Genomic DNA, 22,648 nt, shown 5'->3' on the forward strand with positions numbered 1-22,648 from the left:
GATAATTCGTTAGCAGTAGAGTCATGTCCTAGAAATTTTAGAGTAGCCTAAATGAAGTGATGTTTAGAGCTCCTGTCCAATATTATAACTTTTTAAAAAAATATGGTCCCTGCTCCCTGTTCTCCAAAGCCACAGGGTGGGTTTAATATACCATGCTCCCTCTTTGTAAAGTTGAAACATTAAATTTGAAGGGCATCAGTTCCTGTGGATGGTCAAATCATTTCATACAGCTATAAATTTCCTTTTCTAAATTCTCAGTTCTGTTATTGTTTTTCTACAATTAGAATTTTGAAAGACAATTACTGAATTGTACATAGCAATGTAGCTATGTGCCACTGGACAAGAATATTGCCCTCCGTTCCTATAGTAAGCATTTATGTGGGTCATTATTATTTTTCACTGTTACTGGCATTTCTTGACCCCCCCCCCCCCAATTCTTAGTTGAACTAATGAATTTATTTTGTAACAATGGCTTTTTTTAAGTGCTTAAGTTTCTTGAAGTTGCAAGCTTAATATGTGAATATGCTACAAATTGAGCAAACTGGTTCTACAACAACTATTGGAGGAAATGTGAATGCTACTATAGCAAGAACAAAAAGTATTAGGCACTGTCTTGTACTTCAACCTTTTATTTCCTTCTAGGATTCCTTCAGGCTTATGCTGCTTATATTTAATGACATATTTTGAATGCCATTTCATTCTTTTCTAAATGAAAAGAAATGGATATGGTCTATTCAGCCTTTTATTTCAACTCAATACACTTTCTTCACCTCCTTAGTACAGGGAGTTTGCAGATTGGGGGTTAGGGATGTCCAGAGGAGGGGGTGGTCCTGAGCAGCCTAGAGGTGGGTCATTTTTTAAAAAACCAATCAGTCTTCCTTGGGCAGCAGAGGGATAAATCGGTCAGAACCAACTCTTGGTTTTACAAGCTTATTAATAAAACTTGATTTACTATTGTAAGAAGCTGTTTGAGAATAACCACAATGGTTTTATTCTTATACAAAACAACACCCTGCCTAAAGTTATGATATATTACCAGGCTGAAAATCATCTGGCCATGGCAATGTCTTGCATGCCCTCAGAAATGACTCCACGTGCCATAGGTTCGCCATCACGGATATATAAAATTGTTAAAACTGTAGAATCTTCATGTAAAAATGCATTTATATTTCATATTTCCCAACTTTTCCCTCAGAAGTGATGTGCATAATAAGGGCTTGAACTATTTACAATCAGAATTGTCTTTAAAAGATTTGGAGCCTAGCACATGTCTCTCTCCATTTGCCTGGGCTGGAAAAAGAAAAGCAGGGAAGAAGTCACCACATTTCCTATTTCTGAATAATTTATCACTGGAGAGAGAGATGCTTTGGGGAAAGTGGTGGAGCCTGTTTTAATAGGCTCTCCTGTAGCATGTGGGAGGATACATGAGGGATTATGGGAGAAAGGCTGAGTCAAGAGAACCAGAGGAACCGGCCTGTCGCATCTTAGAGGTTACGTGTTCACTTCTTCATAATAGGCTTCATGTCAGGTTGACAGACTTTCAACAAAATATGGGGCAGTAATTAGGTTACACATACCTGGTTTGATCACGAATGCCCTCTCTTTTTCATAAAGAAGAAACATGCAAACATTCCTGTCGGGAATAAGGTGCAGACATCCCATTTGTCCATGGAATAAATTATCTTGGGTGTTGTTGTTTTTTTGGTATCCCGCATTCCACATAATTCTGAATGTGAATCAGGCTTGCATTGATTCTTGCTATGTAATTGCCCAGCACCTAGCTGACCTTGGCTTGAGCTACAAAAAAGTGTGGTTGGTTTGGATAGCTAATTTTGGTCTTATTGTTAATTACATTAATGTAGCTATATAAAGTTACTGGCAATTGAATGCAGTTCCAAAGGAGCATCTCTGCATAGGTATATAATAATTAGAGTCACAAAATGAAGACTTTTTTCCAGCTGTCAAGAACTGGTATTGACTTTAAAGAAATTGCACGTGTGATTTGAAAGGCCTACCAAGGCAGCCTCATGCTTATCACCTGCTGGGATACTGCCATATGCTGTGTGTGCGTGTGTGTGTGTCCCTTTGAAGGCTGCAAAAACTGCAGTTAGTACGAAACTGGCTGGTATGTTAGCAAATCATAGTCGCCATAATCGTACTGTAGGAAGTTAGCACCCAACCCTATCCTAGAAGAATGAAATATTCTAGGAAATATTAAAAAGGCAAAATACTATATTTCCCTGGATGAGAAATGGAGAAACATGTTTTTTTTTTAGGGAGGAAGCAGACTCACTCTTAGTAGCCCCCACCCTCCTCGATGGCCCATAGAGGATGTCAGCATTTAAGATAAAGGTCTATTCATAATCAAATTCCCTCATCCAAGATCCAACAAAGGTAGGATTAGCCCTCAGCCATAATAGGAACTGCCCAAAACCCTCTTCATTACATCATCCAGCAAGATTCAACCAAGGTTGGGACTCAAGACACTACAAAGTTACCCCTGCATGGCCCCATGGGTGTCTGACAACCAATCAGAATACATTTTTAACACAGGAACAGGAAGCTCCAAGGCTTCCTGCAGAGGGCAGAAATCTCCCTCTCACCCATGTGCTCTTTTTGCCCAGGATCTCAAACTATGTGGTCCTGTCCACCATTAAATCATCTCCAAGCAGTCTCCACGTTTCCGGTGTCTTTCTTCCCATTTGGAACTGACCCCAGATAGACATTTCTTCCAAACATACATACATACATACATACATACATACATACATACATACATACTAAAAAAAAATATTAAAAAAGCAAGAAAGGGGAAAAGGAAATTAGAAAAAAAGATAGCTTGCAATCTTTTACAGTAGTTACAAGTAAAATTATACATTTACCCTTTATAGTTGTAACTTTTCTATTTTATCTCATTGAAAAAAAATCTATAAAAGGTTGTCTCTCTTTAAAGTCCTCTGAATCGGTGTATATATTTGAGTCCAGAGTTTTCTAACTTTTTTTTACCTGCTAGAAGAAAATATGCACCCAACATAAAATGTCCACTCACATTTTCACAAATTTGAACATAAATATATAATTTGAAGTGCCTTTATATATTTTAGACACTTTCTCTGGTGACCTATGCCAACACATTTTAAACATTTTCTTTAACATAATGAAAATGTAATGTTCCATCTTTATATTATAATCTAAAATTTTAGCCCACTATCGTATATGACTTTTCAAATTTCAGTAAAAGTTTATACATTTTAGCAATTGCATTTTCATAAATTGTCCACAATTCTACTTTAAACTCAAGTCTTAGAATGTTCAAAGCAGGGCTGGGTTCCTGCCAGTTCCACAAATCTACAGTGCTGTTTAGAACCGGTTCCAGCTCCCTCCCCCCCCCCGCCCATCCGCACATCATCAAGATGAAGAGTGAGAGGAGGAATTCTGGGAGTTGAAGTCCACAAGTTTTAAAGCTGTAACATTTGAACATCCCTGGTTTTTTTTTTAAGGGTGCAAGGGTTTTGTAACTTGATAGCTTTAAGACTTGCACACTTCAATGCCAGAGTTCCTGAGCCAACATGACTGGAGGAGGAATTCTGGGAAGTCCACAAGTCTTAAAGCTGTCAAGTTTGAACACCCCTGGGGTTTTTTTTCTAAAGGGTTAGGGGTGCAAGGGTCTTGTAACTTGACAACTTTAAGATTTGCGTGCTTCAAATGCCAGAGTTTCTGAGCCAACATTTTGGTTGCTAAGCAAGAGCGTTGTTAAGTAAGTTTCACCACATTTTACAAGTTGGCCACGCCCACCCAGTCACATGGCTGGCAGGCAAGCCACTCCCACCCGGTCACATGGCCAGCAAGCCACTTCCACCCGGTCACATGGCCAGCAAGCCACTACCACAAAGCAGGCCACACCCACAGAAGAGGTTCTAAAAAAATTTGAAACCCAACACTGGTTCAAAGCCATATTTTTTTCTACTTATTCTTATAGTTGAGTATGACAAGTATATCCCTCCGCCACCAGTTCTCTTGATTTTATTTCACTTTCTTAACATTCTAGTACCATGATGGTGAGCCTGTGGCACGCACAGCCATATCTGAGGTCACGCGAGGCATTGCCCTGTGTGAGCTCCAGTGTGCATGTGCTCGCTTGTCAGCTCATTTTTGGGCTTCCAGAGAGGGAGGGGAGATTGTTTTCACTCTCCCGGGGCTTCAGGAAAGCCTCTGGAGCCTGTGGATGGTGAAAAATGGGTCCAATGGGCCCACCGGAAGTTTGGAAATGAACTTCTGGTGAGCCTGTTGGGCCGTTTTTCACCCTCCCCAGGCTTAAGGAAAGGCTCTGGATCCTGGGGAGGGCAAAAAACGCACCTACTGGGCCCACCAGAAGTCAGGAAATGGGCCAGTTCCAGCCTCCGGAGGGCCTCCTGGGGATCGGGGACTTTTTCGCCCTCCCCAGGCTCCAAGAAAGCCATGTGTGCATGCATGGGGGGCAGTGGGGTGTGTGTCATGGGTGCATGCGTAGGTGGGCACAAGGGGGGGTATTTAATTATGGGTGTGGGCATACGCATGAGCGTGATAGCATGAGCTTTTGGCACCCGAGGGGGAAAAGGTTTGTCATCACTGTTCTACTATGTCATAAAGCCATTTGTGGTTCCTTATTTCTCATCCTTAAAATGTTGCTTGTGCTTTTTTTTAAAGTCACTAAAGTTTTCAGACACAACTAGGTTTTGTATTTAGTTCACATTCGCAATATGGCACATCTAACAAATGAATTTTTTAAATCCACATTAACCTTGACTTTCTCATAGCACAAACATCCAAATCTCGGATCGTGCCCTTTTAACTCCAAAAGCCTCTTTCTCAGTATTGCCACTCTCATCCAAACCAAACAGCAAGCTGCAAAATAGTTGCAGATCAGGGTTAAACCCCTGTGGTACATACAGATGTTTTATGGCTATTGCACCACTGGTTATCGAGGGGGTTACTATGTACAATTCAGAGTACTGTTTAATTTCCAAGCCAGTGTTTTTTTTAATTTAGCAATTTTGCATGGATTTCAACTCACATGTCAACGTATCTTAAAAGTTACCTATGTTGAGAAACGCCTTGTGTTTCTAAACACAAGTTCTCCGCACTTCTTTTGACCCTTTGTTATAGGACCATGAAGAAACACATTCACAATGTTTTTCCAACCTTACTTAACATTGACAAGCCACCTCATTGTAGACCTTCCAGAAGCTGCTTGGGACAAAGCTGTTCCAAAGGGCATCTCGAGGGTAAATGGTTGCCAGCACTACTTGCGCCATTAAATGTATTTTTTAATTGACTACTGTATGCTGAGTCCCTTTCTATCATGTTTAATGTTTTTTAATGATGTAAATCAGAGGTGGGTTTCACAAAATTTCTACCACCAGTTCACCGCACACCAAAACTGTGAGCGTATGAGAACCTTCCACACATGCACTTTGTTTGCGTATGCGGCTTGCGCACATGCACGCAGCTTAGAAAACATGGCTAAATAGGATGGCATAGAGCCTAGGTGGGTGGGTGGTCGGGTTGCCACTACCGGTTCGCCCAAACCAGTCCAAACCAGCTGAATACCACCACTGATGTAAATTGAGAATTGTCTTAGGGGGTCTGACAACACATAACAAATTGGAATCCCAGCCTGTCTATAACCACATAGCTTCTCGAATCATTTTCCTTCCCTCAATCCTCAGTTGTAGCAAGGAGAAAGGGAAGAAGGCACATCCTTGTGGGCTGCCAAGCAAACAGGCTATTATGCAGAAACTGGAGTTGCTTCTTTCAGCTGGGAATACTCATGCACTTACAAATGATGCAAATTAATTACGTGGGTGTGGTAAATGGTACTTGTGAAACCTTTAGTGGGTGTTAAGTACTCCCCATCTTGTAGCTTTCTTTTGGGGTTGCTTATTCCAGAGAAGAGGCAGGCTCCATCACTGAAGAGTTGGTTGGCACCAGGACCATGGAAGGCTCATGGAAGAGTTGGGTACTGCTGGCGGTGTTCTCCCTGGCTTTCTATCAAGGTAAAGAACAAGAGCTTTGTTTTATTCTTGAAAGGAAGTAGAGGTGTTTATGTTACTAGAAGAAGAAAAGTAAAAAGCACTAGGCTAGCTGTGATCCCTCTTCAGGGAGAGGAGCACACTTGGCTTGGCTAGAAATGGGGAAGACTATGAAACTGGAACTCTGGTTAAGTCCACTTAAAGGCTAGCTAACCCTTTCTTTCTTGTGTGCAGAATAGTTGTCCTGTCCTAATCCTAGAATTTTCATAGTCTCATGACAAAAGAGGTGATTTTGTGGCCTAGACAGAGTTGGTAATATGGACGGCTGAATATCAGGAATAAGTTGGGCTACCCTTCCTGTGTAGATTTTGTTGCTTGGGGCGGGTGATCAATGAGTGAGCTGGTGGCATTTTTAAAGATTGTACCTTGTGCAAACTGTGAGCAATCATGATACTACTATCTATTGAAATGGGAATAGCATTGAACTCTTGAAGCATGGAGCCACTCTAACATCCATTATGCTCTTCCTCTGTAGTCCAATTGTTCTGCAAGATTAAACTTACTCCAAAAATACTCTCAAAGTTGCTGTTTGACCCACAGCTGATGCGTAGCCATTAGGAACAATGCGTAAGAATCAGAGTAAATTCTAAACAGCCTTGCATTTAACAATCTTATTTTCATTTAATAAATAGACGAGGAAACATCCCTTTTTATTCCTTGTAGAATAGATGTCATCTATCTTGCCTTTGAATCTACACCAGCAGATACTTTGAATATGAGAAATTTCTTGGCTAAAGACTATTCTTGCAGAACCTGTTTTCAGCGTTACAAGGCATTTTCATTTCAGAGCAATGTACATCAGCCAATGTCAGGTGTATCATCTAATAAAGCATGTGTTGTATTATACCCCTTCAGTGTCTTTATTACTATCAGTACATGGAAATAGTAAATGAATGATCATTTGACTTTATTGTAAGGACATGCAGAAATGAGGGTTTCTTTTTTCAACAATTTCATTGAAAATTATGTGTATTAGATTAGGAGATAAAACTAATACAAACTATAAAAATAAAGATAAAAGAAAAGGGCAAGAAAAAAAAGATAAATAACTTGTCCCAGCAAGTATAAGCAACTTTAACAACTTATCATTATTTGTTAAAATAAAACAATCTCTTAATCCCTCCATTATTCTCTATAAACCTTTAAAATCTTATGCCCATTCTAATAAAAAAAGTCCATTAAGGCTTACCAGAAGTAATTTATAAATGGATCTAATAAACTTACATGAAATCATTCCTTTTACCTTTTTATCTCATTTTCTATTAAGCTAATCTTTCAAACTGTATTGTTTAAATCTATCAGACATAACTATTTTAAACTTAAATTAGTTAATTTAAAACACAGCAAATGAATTCTTAGAACTCCTTATAAACAAAGCCTGAAAGCATCAGTATCCACTCTTGGAGAAAGAAAATGCATTAAATATTTCCAGAAGTAATCCATCTGTTTTAATCTTGGTCAAGGAAACCATTTTTATATTCTTTCCCCTTGCTCCCAGCATTTTTAATCATCAATCTCTTCAAGTAGTGTCCAACACTTGGTTTCTTTTCATTCTCTCTTTGTCTTTTCTCACACAATCATTGGCAATCATCAAAACAAATCACTTTTGTAAATATAAAATATGCAATTTATTTTTATCCTCTATTAAATTGTACATCCTTTTAAGTTATTAGATCAATCAGTTTCATTTCTATATTTAATATTTTATTTTTCTATATAATTCTTATAGCTTGTCATTTTTAAGTCCACATTTGAATCATTTTCAGTCTTGCCCAGTAAAACTTGTTGTTCTTCCATAGCATGATCTATTGATAATGGCAGAAATCCTTAAAAGTAATTTGTGAGTCCATTGTTCACAAATACTTCAATACATCCATTGTTTCATTTCCTTTTGGTGACCTCTAGTGTACAATATTCAAAGTCTCATGTGATACTTTGTCTCCAAATGAAAAACATCAATAGTTTCCCATGGGAAACATTCTTGTAAACAATTTCCAAATTTTATTAAATTCATCTAGATCCTTAGTCCATTTATAACTTTCTAAAATCAACAGACTAAACACACTTTTGCTGCTAATTAAAAAAGTATATAAATCCTTAAGCACATACTTAAAACTGCTTGAATGAAGGAAACTAACTCAATGAAGTCCATAAATGCTTGCCATTTCAGATGTTCTCAATACAAAACAGCCATAAAAAGCTTCAAAGTGATTAAGAAAAGAGGAAAGGCCAGATGTTTGAGTCTTTAAAGTCTAATTACCATTATAGCTGGGGTGTCAAACTGGCAGCCCATGGGCCAGATGCATCACACGCAGGCTACACCTACCCCAGCTCCGCAAAGGGGGAAAACATCATGTGACAGCAACATGAAGTGGCGAGTTTGACCCTCGTGAGCTACTATGTACTCCCTTGACTCTCAGCCATTCTATTTGTGAGCTGATTACAAACACATTTTTCCTGCAGTTTACTCATGAGGAGCAATTGTCGAAAGTACACATGGAATATCTCATGGCCTCTCCTTTCTCTGGAGAGATTTTGCTGATCTGAATCTTGCTTCTGCAGATTTGATCTGTGATGTAGTCCCTGTGTTTTTTCAGGGAGGTATTCAATTTGCCATGTACTCACTCACTGGAAGTCCCCCCAAAGGTGAAGATTTCTAATCTTTCCACGTGGAGGTGCTGATGGCAGTAGTTTCTTTAATAGGTTACAGTGTTGAACTCAGAGGTGGCCAAATTTTTATATTATTCCATGAATTTACATGAATGATTTATGCTTTGAATGCCTTTTTCTTGGCCCCTCTTCTGATACGTGTCCCACACATGTAACTGTAAAGCCAACAGCTATGAAGGTTTAAGCTGTAAAGATTGATATCCTGAGGATTTGCTACTCTAAACTTATTGGATGAATGGAAAATAAAGATTCAGAACACAGCATCTGAAGATGATGAGTACAATTACATTCTCACCTCATAATGATGCAGAAACCTGTATCCAGTGCTGTTCCTGGATCAGGCAAGGAACTGGAACTTGAAAGGAGTTGATTTTTTCCTGCATGGCCAGTGACCATAAGATCTGCTCAGTATAGGATTTAGGACAGCCTGTGCTTTTATTGATCATTAGTCACTTCCAAAAAAAACCCAAAAACTTCCCAAGATATTAGCTATGGTTCAAGTACTGATAAGTGAAGAGAAAGCAGGAACCATTAATTTTCATTCCTTAGTAATCTTGGGCTCAGTAAGATCATTAAAAAGAATAGAGAAGGATGTAAGGATGTATAATTATATAAAGATAATGATGAGAATAGCTGGGAATTGTAACCAGGTCTACATCTCGGCCAAAATTAGGCTGGGGGTGGGTGGGTTTAAAAGCACAATGACTATATATGTATACTTTTTTGTTCTATTCTTTTTTAAAGGAAGAGAATACATGTTAAAATTAAATATGTATATTGAAAAGGAATTATAAATATCATCAGCATAAAATGGACCCTGCTGAGAAGCTGAAATACACCAAGTAAATTAGATGAAGAGTGGCAAGTAGAGGAGAGTGGTAAGGGAAGAAGAGAGGAATAGGAGAGAGGGCAAGGAGGGGGGAAGATGAGGAGAGAAATGAGGAGTGGAAAGGGGGAGAGGAGAAGGAGACAGGAATGGGAAGCAGAGCAGGGAAGGATGACAGAGGGAAGAAAGGAGATAGGGAGGGGGAGGAGAGAGGGAGAAGAAAGTGATGGGTAAGGTATAAATGTGGTGTATGGAGAGCAGAAGAGCCAATAATTGTTTTTGGTGGTAAGATGAACTGAAAGAAAGACTAGAGAAGACTTGCAAGTAAGCATGGACACATACTGCTTCTTCGCCATCATCACTTCACACAGGCCTCAGGCTTGGAAATGTTTCCAATCATTTCAGCTGAACCTTACATTGCTTGTTCATTTCTGTTCTCCCTTGGCTTCTCAAAATTTGCACATCACAACAGACCTCCCCTTCTATGCTTGGTAGGGGAACAACAGGCCTTGTGTCTTTCTGAAAGAAGCCCAAGGGATTGGTTAAAGAGCCTGCCAAGGTATTAGCCTGAATGAAGCCAAACTGGATCTGAAGTCATCTTTAATGATTTAGCTTTCTACCCACAGACTCAAAAGTAGAGCAACAGGTGACCTGTGATTCTTAACACCTTTCATGTTGGCCTCATATATCAGCTGCAGTCTTGATTTCAAAAATCAAGATCTGATGAATCACACCAAGGCTTCTGTAATACTGCCACCCTCTTCTCTGGAGCATAGGCAGGGCATTGTACCAAGTCGTTTTTCATGCCTAACTTGCCTTGAGGAAGACCTGTAGTAGGAAGTGTATATAATAGTCATTCCTAGGATCCTGGGAGCTAGAGGAGGCACACCCCAACCCCCACATTATTGCACCACAGCCAGATGCAATTGCTCAGAAGCCCTACTACGAGACTTCTCCTTGCCCCTAGGAGCTGTACATATTCACATACAAAACATGACAAAATGAAACAATGGAAGCTAGAAGTTGTATAATTAAATTATGCTCTGAAAACAGCAACAGCAACAAGAATATTTCGGGGGGAAGGAGTCAGGTTATTGAATACTCATACCACCTTCTTACAAAATGTCAAATAATTTATTGATAAATTGGCTTTCTGATCATATGGGATAAATTTACGTTCATCATCTTAAGCTCATTCCTTTGCTACTACATTTTGAATCTAAATTCTTAGTACATATGATTTTGAGGGTCCACTCCATGTAATCTGAAAGCAGAAAAGGACTAACTTGAGAGAGTGGAAAGAGAGAATAATAAATAATATAGGAGCATTGAATTTTGTATAATTCATATCTGTAGGCTTGAAAGAGGGCAGGGCTTTTTCCTCCTGACCTAATACATATTTAACATTCCTAACACTCATTTCAAGTGTATGCATATAAACACACACATGCATATGTATGTTGAATTCTGCATAGTTCAGACTAAACCCATCTGCCCAAGGCCTAAGAAGGTAGCATCCAAATACTAATTCTGAAAGCAATTACATTGATGAAAAGGAATGAGCTGACCTTCGCATTCAGCAAGTGGTTCTATGAACTTGCCTAGGAAGTCTCCAGCTTGTCTTTCACTGAGATTCATCCTCTCTGTGTCAAGTTAAAAAAAAAGCATATTGGATGAGTATGAGGACCCAGAGTGTTGGGGGCAATAAGCTGACTCTAAGCTGCTTGGAGAGGGCTGTAAAAGCACCATGAAGCGGTATATAAGTCTAAGTCCTGTTGCTATTGCTATATTGATATTTTACACCATTCTAACTCTATGCTCCAAATATTGCTAAAAATAAAGGAATAACATATACCTGCCAGAAGAGATGGGGATGGCTTAAAAGTGAGCAAAACCATGGAAGGCACCTGTGGATAATCTCTAGCACATGGATTCCCTCTGAACTCCGAATGATCACTACAGCCCACTTCTGCCTTTGCTAATACGGAGATATATATAGGTAGTCCTCAACCTAGGTCCCTAATGGAGTCTACCCATTCTGGTCACAAGTTGTGAGGTCATTAAACGGGGCTACCACGCGGTCATCTCGCTTAATGACCCCACCCCAATGCAGTTGTTAAGCAAAGCATGGAGTGCCTTAGATCCGGGAGGGCTAGCACAGGCCCAAGCCTGCCTACCCCACCCCCCCCCCCACCCCAATCCTCCCCACAGTCCCTCAAGCACCCCTTGCTCTGCTTTCCACCCCTCGGGAACTCCACAGGACTCGGGCCTGCTTTCCCCCCATCACCGGGTCCCTACAGGCCCGATGCCTGTTTTCATTCACCCCACTGAAGCCCCACACCCCTTGTCACAGATCAGTCTCTCGCTTTCCAAAAATCTCTGAAGCTCCGGAGAATGCATTGGTTCCTCATGAACGTAGCCGCCATGTTTGGAGCAGCTACAATTCCTTCTAAAATGGCGGCTGCCTCTGGGACGCAGCCACATGGCTTAGGGAAACCAAGGGATAGAGAATGGGCTGCCTCCTCCCTTAACACAAGCTCCAGAGATCTTTGTGGTTGATCTGTGATGGGACGTGGGGAACTGGGTTTGGGGCCAGATGGGGTGAGATTGAGAACCAGGCCCAAGGCCTATTGGGGGGGTGGGGGGGGGCTAGTGGTGGTGAAAAGCAGGCTGCAGGCCTGTAGGGCCCTAGTGAGAGGCATCATGAGGGGAGATGGGTAGAGGGCTGTTGCAGTGTCCCTGTGGTTGGTCATAAGGACAAATGACAATGGAGGCACTGCAGCAGCTATAACTTGGAAACGGGGTTGTAAGCAGCTTTTGAAGGGTCAAACAGTCTCATGTGAAGGACTATCTGTACTGAAAAAGTTATCACCCCCCCCCCCTCCTAGGATAAATTTTCCATTTTATTTCACATTGCCTTTCTTCAGTTTATCATCTTCCATATGCACACCTAATAATGTGGCTATGATACACTTCAATTCAGCCATTAGAATCAACTAGTTTAGATGTTTAATAAATGGGGCCCATAGTCCATATTGTCTAGAAAAATCAAGCTCCCCCTCTCCCAAACCAATGCAGTCACAGATATCACATTTCATGGAGGCCAGTCGTTTTGGTGCAAGTTAGTTTCACTTCCAGTGAAACAGAAATAGCTATTATTTTTTTAAAAAGGTTCCGGAATAAGAGAAATACATTCAGTTTAAAGAAAATAATTTTCTTGATTTAAGTTTATAGGCCGCAGCAAGAAAACCACCCTCCACATAGCTGAACTACCAAAATACTCTTAAGTGTAACTGTGGAATAACTATCTGAAGGGTAAAACATGCCTCTCAGAGAAGAAGCAACATTTTCTGAGTTTGAACCATGCTGTTATTTTCCTGTTTTCCATAACAAACAAACAAAAATGTTTAATAGAAGGACTGATGGTTCCATACAGCTTTCGAAATGACAGGCTCCCAAGTACAGTACAACCTATAATTCAGATTGTACTGAAAAAGTTCTACCATCTGGCAATGTGGAACATGTTCTCACACTGGTGCAATGGGACTGGGTGTTTCTTAATATGATTTATTGGGTTATGGATATTTTTTTTTCCTTTTTGTCTTCATTGCGAGTTGTATTGTGTCGGGGGGTTGCAGTGAGGGAACTCAACCAATCACATTGTACATATGTTGTGCATTGACCCTAAACTGATTTGTTTATTTATAATTTTTATAGGATTAATTTCAGAAGAAGACAAGTTTCCCCGAGTTTTAAGGTGTACTTATTCATCCTGAATACTCACGCCCCCACACTAAAGATCTGCAATTCAGATGATGTTTTCTGGTTAGGTTAGAGATTCAAATGGTTGCATAGATGCACATAAAGCTGGGAAACCACTTCAGAGGCGGTATCTCATTTTACCAACAGTCTGAATATATCATTTGCTCCAGCCAATAGTTCCTTTTTGCCCTGGGGCTAATGTGGAAATATGAACATGCCTGCATCTATCGAGCGTCTGCAGTGTTTCAACTGCAATAAGAGGCAATCATCTGGAAAGAAGAAAGAGGATCCAGCCATTCAGGGTGGGGTCAGATTGCATATTTATTTCTGCTTCCTTCCCTGGGAGATGCTCCATATTGTCTGGGTTCCCATGATTTCAAGTGCTGCTTCCTCGGCTATGAATGTATTCATCCATTCCCTTGATACTTATACAGTTAATGATGGTTGCAATAATGCTCATATTATATATTGGTGAGCGCATCTTATGCGGAGGAAAATTCATTGTTGCAGAGCTCATCACAACTGTGAAGTTGCCCGGTAAGGTTCAGTGATGGAGGAATGGAATTAAGCCTTGGTCTCCTGTGCCTACACTTTCACAGCTACACCGTACTACTGTTTCCCTGAAAATAAGACTTCCCTGGATAATAAGCCCAATCTGGCTTTTGACCGCATGCGCTAAAATAAGCCCTCCCCCAAAATAAGCCCTCTCCAAAAAATAAGCCCTCCCCAAAAATATTACAAGACAGCAGCAGTTATGACAGTGGCCACACTCACCACCTCCTGCACCTCAAAAATAATAAGACCTCCCCAAAAATAAGACCAAGCGCTTATTTTGGGGGTAAAAAGAAAATAAGAACCCGGCTTGTTTTGGGGAAAACACAATAGCTCCAATATATATTTAAGGGTGGGGGATGAGGAAGGAAAATAGTGACATAGTCAGCGATAGGGAGAGAATGAAATAGCAATAAGAGTTGGAAGTGATCTTGGAGGACTTCTAGTCCAACTCTCCAACACTGTACCAGGGGTGTGAAACTTGCGGCTTCACGTTGCTGTCACATGATTTTTTTGTGATATTTTTCCCCTTCGTGGAGCTGGGGTAGTCTGTGTGTGATGCATCTGGCCCGTGGGCCACCTGTTTGAGACCCTGCATACCATTTCAGTCAAATGGCTGTATATTCTATGATTCAGAACATTAGAGATGAAAAGAAAATGGGGACAGGTAGAAGGGTGGGCATTTAGGTCTTGTTGATCATTAGCTGTCCTGTTAATCTCTCCTTTAGTTACTGAATATCAACATCTAACCATAGAAAATCTTTAAATAAGTATATACTGAAAAATTCCCATTGCTGAATTTTGTTTCCTTGTTTCATACCAAAATAATCAGTTCCTTAGCCATGTAAGCAATTATTCACTGCAACTTCATGATCTTCAATGTTAGCAGTAATATTTTCAGAAAACATCGCTATTTTAGAAAAATCTTGAGTATTTTCACTCTCTAAATATATCTCCGATTGCAACGATGCTATTCCCAGGATTCACTTATTTCATAATGGTGATCAGAGGCAGCCACAGGATCTGATGTTTCTGTTACACAAGACACAAGAACATCATATCACAAAATATTACAAAGGGATAAAGTTTGCATCACAATGGCACAATATGACTTTCATCATTTGCCTACCCTCTGGATATTAGGGCAGTCTTTACTATTAGATCACATAACCATCTTAAACATAGATTTCAAGAAAGTTGAATAGTGCTAGCAAGTTAATCTATGATGCACCCATCTTCAAATTGTTGAAATAAGATTCAGACTTTGTACAGCAAATAGAGGAAATAGTATTTCACTCTTTGCTTGTGATAGCAAAATGCCTGTGACTCATCCAGCGGCTGCATAAAGAAGGTAGACAATTCTTTATGCATTTTGGTGTGTCGAAAGATTAAGTATGGATCCATCCCAGAACATTTGGGAACAACCTTCATCTTGGTCTATAGTGCTTCTTCAATATAAGAAATATAGCATAAGATAATGGTCATCTTCCTTTCCTTCTTTCTCTAAATTAAGGCAATCTTTATTTTTCTGCTGGTATTGAAGAATCTGTTGAAATCCCAGTCTTGACAGAAAAATCATGATTCCACCTTCGCTACTTTTAGAAAAATTCCACTGAGTCATTTTGGGATGTAGCCTGCGTTTACATCATAGGAAGCATTTGAAGTAAATTACTGAAAACAGATAATCATCTCAACATACCAGTTTTTGTTTTTTGAACAGGAGTCTGCAAGCACAGGAGATCCAAATTGCATGATTTTCCTAGGACCTAGGTCTTATACCTACAGTAAGATGATTTTTTTTAAAAAAGCAGTAAATGTTGAGCCATATTGAACTCTACTAGATGATAATTTATGATTGGTAGACCCATTCTGAACACATTCAGCCCCTTTGTAAATAATATCAGGTAAGGTAAAGGTATTCATCTCCATTTTAAAGCCTAAGAGCCAGCTCTGTCTGAAGATGTCTCCGTGAGCATGTGGCCGGCATGACTAAATGCCGAAGGCACACGGAACGCTGCTACCTTCCCACCAAAGGTGGTTCCTATTTTTCTACTTGCATTTTTACATGCTTTTGAATGCTAGGTTAGCAGAAGCTGTGACCGGTAACAGGAGCTCACTCCGTTATGTGGCGCTAGGGATTTGAACCGCCGAACTGCCAACCTTTCTAATCGACAAGCTCAGCGTCTTAACCACTGAGCCACCACATCCCTTTTTGAGGTAGCTGGCCAAAATTTTAAACAGAATAGCTGAACGCCAAGACAATTCAACCATCTTGCTCAGCTAGTCTTCTCCAGCTGTTATCTCCAAGATCAAAGATCTTTTCCCAAGTCTCTCCAAAAATTTTCCTGAGTTTAATGTGAAATGTGACTGGGTAAATAATGACACACATAAATAATTAGATGAAGACGTCTGGCTCTGATTATTTTTGAGGGATGTGATGTCTGCACTGTTGGCCCCAAACAGTTTTATCTCATTGCTCCTGACCTTCCTGAATTTTTACTGGATTTTGCTGAAAGCATTCAAGTGTTTAATTACCGTAAAGTTGTTATATAGTACATATCCCTTGTTCCAGGTCATTGTATGAAACAGGGCAAGGCCCTGTTTCTTTCACAGATATATAATGCAAAGTTATGCATTCTATAAATATTTTCCTTTGGAGAAAAAAGCCCATAATTATCTTCATTAACTTCTCATAAATGCATTCAATAAATCTGTTCACTTCATATTTTATAATATGGTAGTTCAGTTATCAAAGATCCGAATTAGTTTTGCAAAAAAATGAAAACATAATGTATAATCCTCAATCTGGAGGAATTTCATTAATTTTATAGTGTGTATTGAATTCATATTCTACATTTTTCCACATCTTTTTAATTGCAGCAGGACAGTAAATTGCCTTGATTTGATTTGTTTTAAAACAACCCTTTCCATTGTATATTGTTATTCTTTTACAGTATTTGTTTACCAACTTCATTAAAGGTCTATGAATATATTTCTGAATTAATCTTAGGAAATTTATAGCTTTTTATGATATAGAGGAGCTATTAGAAGATGAATACAATATCCACAGTTGAACAAACACTTTTTAGGACAAATTGTATGCCTCTCAAAGGTGTGTTACTTTATTATAAAATATTAAGTATTGCCCAACTGTGAATTTACATTTCAGGTCTGTAATTTAAAATATGAAGCAAATAAGATTTGCTGAGAGATATTCCTACTGCTGAATTCAGTACAATACTAATCAAAATGGGAGTAATATTTTGTTTACCATCCCTGATTTTTCACAAATCCTGCTTCTTTCATATTGGCATAATAATTAAAAAATACCTCTCTATTGGAGCAAACAGGTAATTCAGTCACTAAGAAAAATAATTATTCCTAAACCAGCATACAGAAACTTTACTATATATTATATTTATCTATTCTTCAGTTTATCGACTATTCTGATCTGGAGATACCTAAATTAGCTGAATTGCTCTGCTAAAACTTTTCCTGGTTGTTTGAATGAGCAAATTAGTCATTAATTTGACATGGTCATGAAGACTTGAAGTATTTTAATATTGGAAGATTACTCGGAGCTGCTTTGCGTGCGTTTAATGAGTTAAGATTTTAACAGTAGTTTCATGAACAGAACGTAAGCAGAGTAATCATATTTAATGAATGTAGCTCATGTGGCTAGATCAGTGTGTCATGGCAGCCCTGGGTTAAAATAAATGCAGGCTCAGTTGAAAAAGTTGAATACGCACAAGTCAGTTGTTTAAAAGCAAAAAACAATAGAAAACCACCTTTCTCTGCTTGTTCTAGTTAAAATCCTAGTTAAAAGTGGAAGGCAATTTTACCCAATATTGTGACCTTTGGATATACAGAATTCCAGCTCCCTACATTCCAGGTATAAATGTCCACCTGGTATGGTTAAAAAAAAAAAAAAGGTCAAGATATTGTCATGACAATACAATCATAGTTCTAATGGTGTTTTTTTTCTGTGTCCCATCATTGTGGCCTCCATACTGTTTGTTTTGGACCACATTTTGTGGATGTCCGTTTCCAAGCGTTTCCCAAGGTTGTGCCATGTCAGTTTAGGGGACTATAATCCCATCATGCTAACCAGCGGAATGAATACCATAGGACTAGGCGCAATGATGTTGGGCAACTAACATAGCAGAGAACATCAGGAGGTTTGTTGAGGCCGATTGATTGGCTCAGCACAATTGTTGAGATTGTAAATTTGTTTTGTTCCAGCCCATCTGTGTGCATTTCACACTTCATAGAGCCTTGATTCTCATTTATGGAATGTTCTTCCCTCCTTACTTCAGCCTCAAATTTTTTCAAATGCATTTGAGAAAGATTTAAAAACTTGTCTGATTTAATAAAGCGGATTGATTGATGGAAGCAGATATTGGTAATGGTAGTAAATCAAGTTTGGTGGCAGATATAAACCTTCTTGCTGTAATAAAGTTAGATGGCATGGCAGTCAGTTCATGGGCCTAAGATCTTATAGTTGTACAAGTATTATTTATTGTAAGTATTGTGACGCTAAAAATACTGTAAATTGCTTTTATTTTTTGTGTGTCATTTTGACTGTTTTTACTAGGGCTTTATTTATTTATTTTAGTCATTGACCAGTAGAATATATAAATATCATAAAATATAACACATCCGATCCAACATAGGTAGTCTATAACATATAAAGTTAGCCCAAAATCTATAAAAACCAAAGCTAATCTAAAAGGTTAAGAGAGTTATAATGAGCTGTGCCACTGAAGAATAAGAAACACATAGACACGTTTTAACTATGTAGACCTAGTGCTATCTATAGTCCATAAAGTTCTTCTACTTTTGCATAATAGCCCCTGGGCAAAATCTTACCACCTGAGCTGCAACATGAAGTGAGCTCACCTTCAATAAAGAATGGAACAATTCTCTGGCTTGTTCATAAAAAGAGCAGTCTAGAAGAATGTGTATCATAGATCCTGTTTCCCCTTCGCCAGAAGAAAATATTTTGTGGTAGTCACAAAGGTGCTTTCCCAAAAGGCAACTGGACTTTCTTTCTTTCTTTCTTTCTTTCTTTCTTTCTTTCTTTCTTTCTTTCTTTCTTTCTTTCTTTCTTTCTTTCTTTCTTTCTTTCTTTCTTTTCTCCTTCCATTTCCATCCTTCCTTCCTTCCCTCCCTCCCTCCCTCTTTCTTTTCTTTCTTTCCTTCCTCCCTTTCCATCCTTCCCTCCCTCCCTCCCTCCTTTCTTTCTTTCTTTCTTTCTTTCCTTCCTTTCTTCTCTCCTCCCTCCCCCTTCTTCCTTTCCTCCATTTTCCCTTCCTTCCTTCCTTCCCTCTTTCTTCCTTCCTTCTTTCCTTCCTTCCCTCTCTCCATCCCTTCCCTCCCTTCCTTCTTCCTCCCTTCCCTCCCTCCCTTTCTTTCTTTCTGTCTGTCTTTCCTCCCTCCCTCCCTTTCTTTCCTTCTTTCCTTCTTTCCTTCCTTCCCTCTTTCTTTTTTTTCTTTCTTTCTCCTTTTGGAAAGCACCTTTGGGACAACCATGACCTGGATGACTGAGAATCTCCATAGACATTTTGTGGTATTTGCCCTCTGCTACTGCAGAAGGAAAGGAATTGTTGTATGCCTTCGAGTAGCATTCCCCACTTTTGCAGCCTAGTGGCCCGGCTGGGGAGGGAGAGAGAGGAACCGGCCCGCTTCTCGTCTGAGTTCAACTGCACGTGTGCATGTTGACGCATCGCTCGCACGGCCCAGTTCCAAATAGGCTACGGCCCAGTATTGGGCCACAGCCTGGGGTTTGAGGACCCCTGTCATAGAGAAAGCCCACTTCTCCAGTGTGATGAAGAGAATCCAAGGAATGGATTAACTCTGCCTTGCTGCTCATTAGACTGAGTCTGTCAATCTTCTGTGGTCACGCCTCTCATCTGTGTCCCCAGTTTTGACTCAGTCTTTCACTCAGATAGACGTTTACAAGCTTAGCTCCAAACTTCAAAATTTCTAAAGAGCAGATAAATCGTTCTGCAATCCCATGTCAGCTATCCTTGATTTGACTCTGTTCACAGCATCCTCGTGACTCCATGTCATCTAGAAATCCAATTGAGCTTCTACAGATATTAATCTTTTTTTCTTGCAAGTTAATTGTCAAGTATCTTTATATTTGTCTAGTAATAACAGTGATCGTAAACCACTGGGATTTAGTAAGATTCTAATCACGTTTAACAGTATTCTGCACTAAGCTTGAGACTCAATGTTTTTAGCCTTAGGGTTGTATTGGCCATGCATCTTGGGACACCTATAATTAATTGGACATCTCTTGACCTTTTTGACTACGATCATGTTTGTGTTTTTACTAGCTAATTTGTTATGTGCCTGAACCACGTTCCGGTGGGGAGTATGTCCTAGATAAAATCCTATTAAATAGCATAGTTATTCCAATAAAAGAAAATCCAGTCATTCAAATTAGCCACTGGAAAAAATTCAGATGAGTATTTTTAAAGAATAAAGCAGATTTATTGGCTAGCCATTCTACATCAACTCAAAACAGCATGGAACTTCTCCAGTAAAAATGATTTTGAATTATTTGAGATCTTTGTCCTGTTATTATTCATATTTATTACCTACTGTAGGAAGTTAGCACCCACCATCTTCTAGGAAAATGAGATATTTTAGGAAATATTAAAAGAGAGGAATATTTCCCCTAAAAGGGAGGCAGAAACTCAGCCCCCTTACCTTTGTCAATGGGCCATTAAGCCCTGAACCAGTCTATTCTACATAACAAAGGTCTACCTCCTTCAGGCAGAGCCATAATAGGAATTGCCCAAAACCCTTTCATTACATCATCACCCAGCAAGGCTCAACCAAGCCTGGGACTCACGACAGCCTACAGAGTTACCCCTGCATGGCCTCATGGGAGTCAACAACCAATCAGAATACAAGCTCAAATTCAAAAGCCCAGAGAGGGCATAAAACCAGGGCACTCTCCACATCTCTGCCCCTTTCCCCCAGGACCTCAAACCATGTGGTCCTGTCCATCATCAATAAACTTTCTTTCCAAGCAACTTCCATGAATCCAGTGTCTTTCCCCCCACTTGGAACTGAACCCAGAAGGATATTTCTTCCGACACGACTTACATATTATAATCTATGCTTCAAATGTGCAGCTTGGCAAGGGCAAAAGAAGAAAATCCTTTCCCTCCTATATACTCAGTACAATATTGTACACGCTGTATTCTGTTGACTCATCTCCGTTCTGATGATTTATATGGAATCGAAATTAATTAGGCCTAAATATGCTTCAAATATGCAACTTGCTTGGTTTTTTTTTGTAAACAGGGAGATGAAAGGAGGGTGTGGACCAAGTAAATTATGTTCTAACCTAGAAAATTATGGATAATCCAAGCGTTCATTTCTCTGTGGAGCAAGAAGACATATGACGCCCCGATGAGCTGTTTGTTCACCTTATTCATTAAAGATGAGGTGAGAAAACAGGTCACCAATGGTGAACCACGGTGCTAAACTTTGTTGAACCTATTATGCTTAGGTTTTTAGCAGGCATAGATGACATAAAAGGCTTGTTCTTAAAAATCAGCATACCCTCATTAGTCTTTTGAGCCCTGCATTCTGATTTTAGGAGTCCTTTTCTTCTTTCTTCCAAGATGGGTGTGTCATGCAATGACACAAAATGGAGGAAAAGGTAATCTCAGGAATACAGTGGCCCAAGTGGTAGGATGTGAGCTTCTCTCAATCTGTGGTGAAATTCAATTTTTTTTACTATCGGTTCTATGGGTGTGACTTGGTGAGTGTGGCAGGGGAAGGATACGGGAAAATCCCCATTCCCTCCCCACTTCTGGGGCCAGTGGTATTTGCCGGTTCTCTGAACTACTCAAAATTTCCACTACTGGTTCTCCAGAACCTGTCAGAACCTGATGAATTTCATCACTGCTCTCAACTAATAATGAACTGCTGGAGAAAGATGAATGGAATCCACATAATTCCTGGGGGAAACGGTATTCTCCAGTTTCAGCTGCTTCCTCTTCCACATTTCCAACTGGATTCTTTTGAGAGAATCTGAGTTTGTATTTGATCCTTCATCAGGATGAAACAAATCACTTGTTTGGGGGGAGTCTTTTTAACCTTCCCCCCAATTTTTTTTGATCAGGTTTCTAGCTTGACAGATTGACCTTATTTATATATATTTTTTCCCTGGTGCAAAGATCCTAAAATTAATGCATCCTAGGAATTTGTTTGTCAAAATGCTAAAAATATAGCCTGTGATTCTACTACATCAAAATGGATTTGGGCTTTTGAGCACATGCACTAAAATAAACCCTCCCCCAAATAAGCCCTCCCTGAAAATATTGCAACGCAGCAGCAGCCATGAAGTGATGACGCTCGTCATCCCCTGCACCTCAAAAATAATAAGACCTCCCTAAAAATAAGGCCAAGTGCTTATTTCAGGGTCAAAAGAAAATAAGACCCTGTCTTATTTTTGGGGAAAACATGGTACGGAGATGTTGGACAAATATGTTAGCACTTAGAGAAGATCTACTCTTCTGTCAAACATCAAATATATATTTCAAAATAGGCTTCAGATAAACACAGTTAAGCAATTTATTTTAAAATTAATGCATCCTAGGAATTTGTTTCTCAAAAAGCTAAAAATATAGCCTGTGCTTCTACTACATCAAAATGGATTCCTCCTTAGGAGAATGATTAAGTCATCACAATACAGAATGCATCACATTCCTGCATATAACAAATGCATTAAAATTATTCCTTT

General features: G+C 39.4%; 1 protein-coding gene across 1 annotated transcript in view; it reads left to right on the top strand.

Annotated features, from left to right (window-relative positions):
• The first annotated feature begins 50 nt into the window (after positions 1–50).
• LOC148042544 (prosaposin-like) overlaps positions 51–22,648 on the top strand; it is a 47,458-nt gene continuing 24,860 nt past the window's right edge. Inside the window, exon 1 of the mRNA XM_087702426.1 lies at positions 51–6,035. Within this exon, the coding sequence (XP_087558552.1) occupies positions 5,975–6,035 (61 nt within the window). The 5' untranslated portion in view covers positions 51–5,974. The remainder of the gene's footprint in view (positions 6,036–22,648) is intronic.

Source organism: Thamnophis sirtalis, unplaced genomic scaffold (genome assembly GCF_051295495.1).
Source record: "Thamnophis sirtalis isolate CommonGarterSnake01/CBP01778 unplaced genomic scaffold, rThaSir2_p1.2 scaffold_15, whole genome shotgun sequence".
Lineage (NCBI taxonomy): Eukaryota > Metazoa > Chordata > Lepidosauria > Squamata > Natricidae > Thamnophis > Thamnophis sirtalis.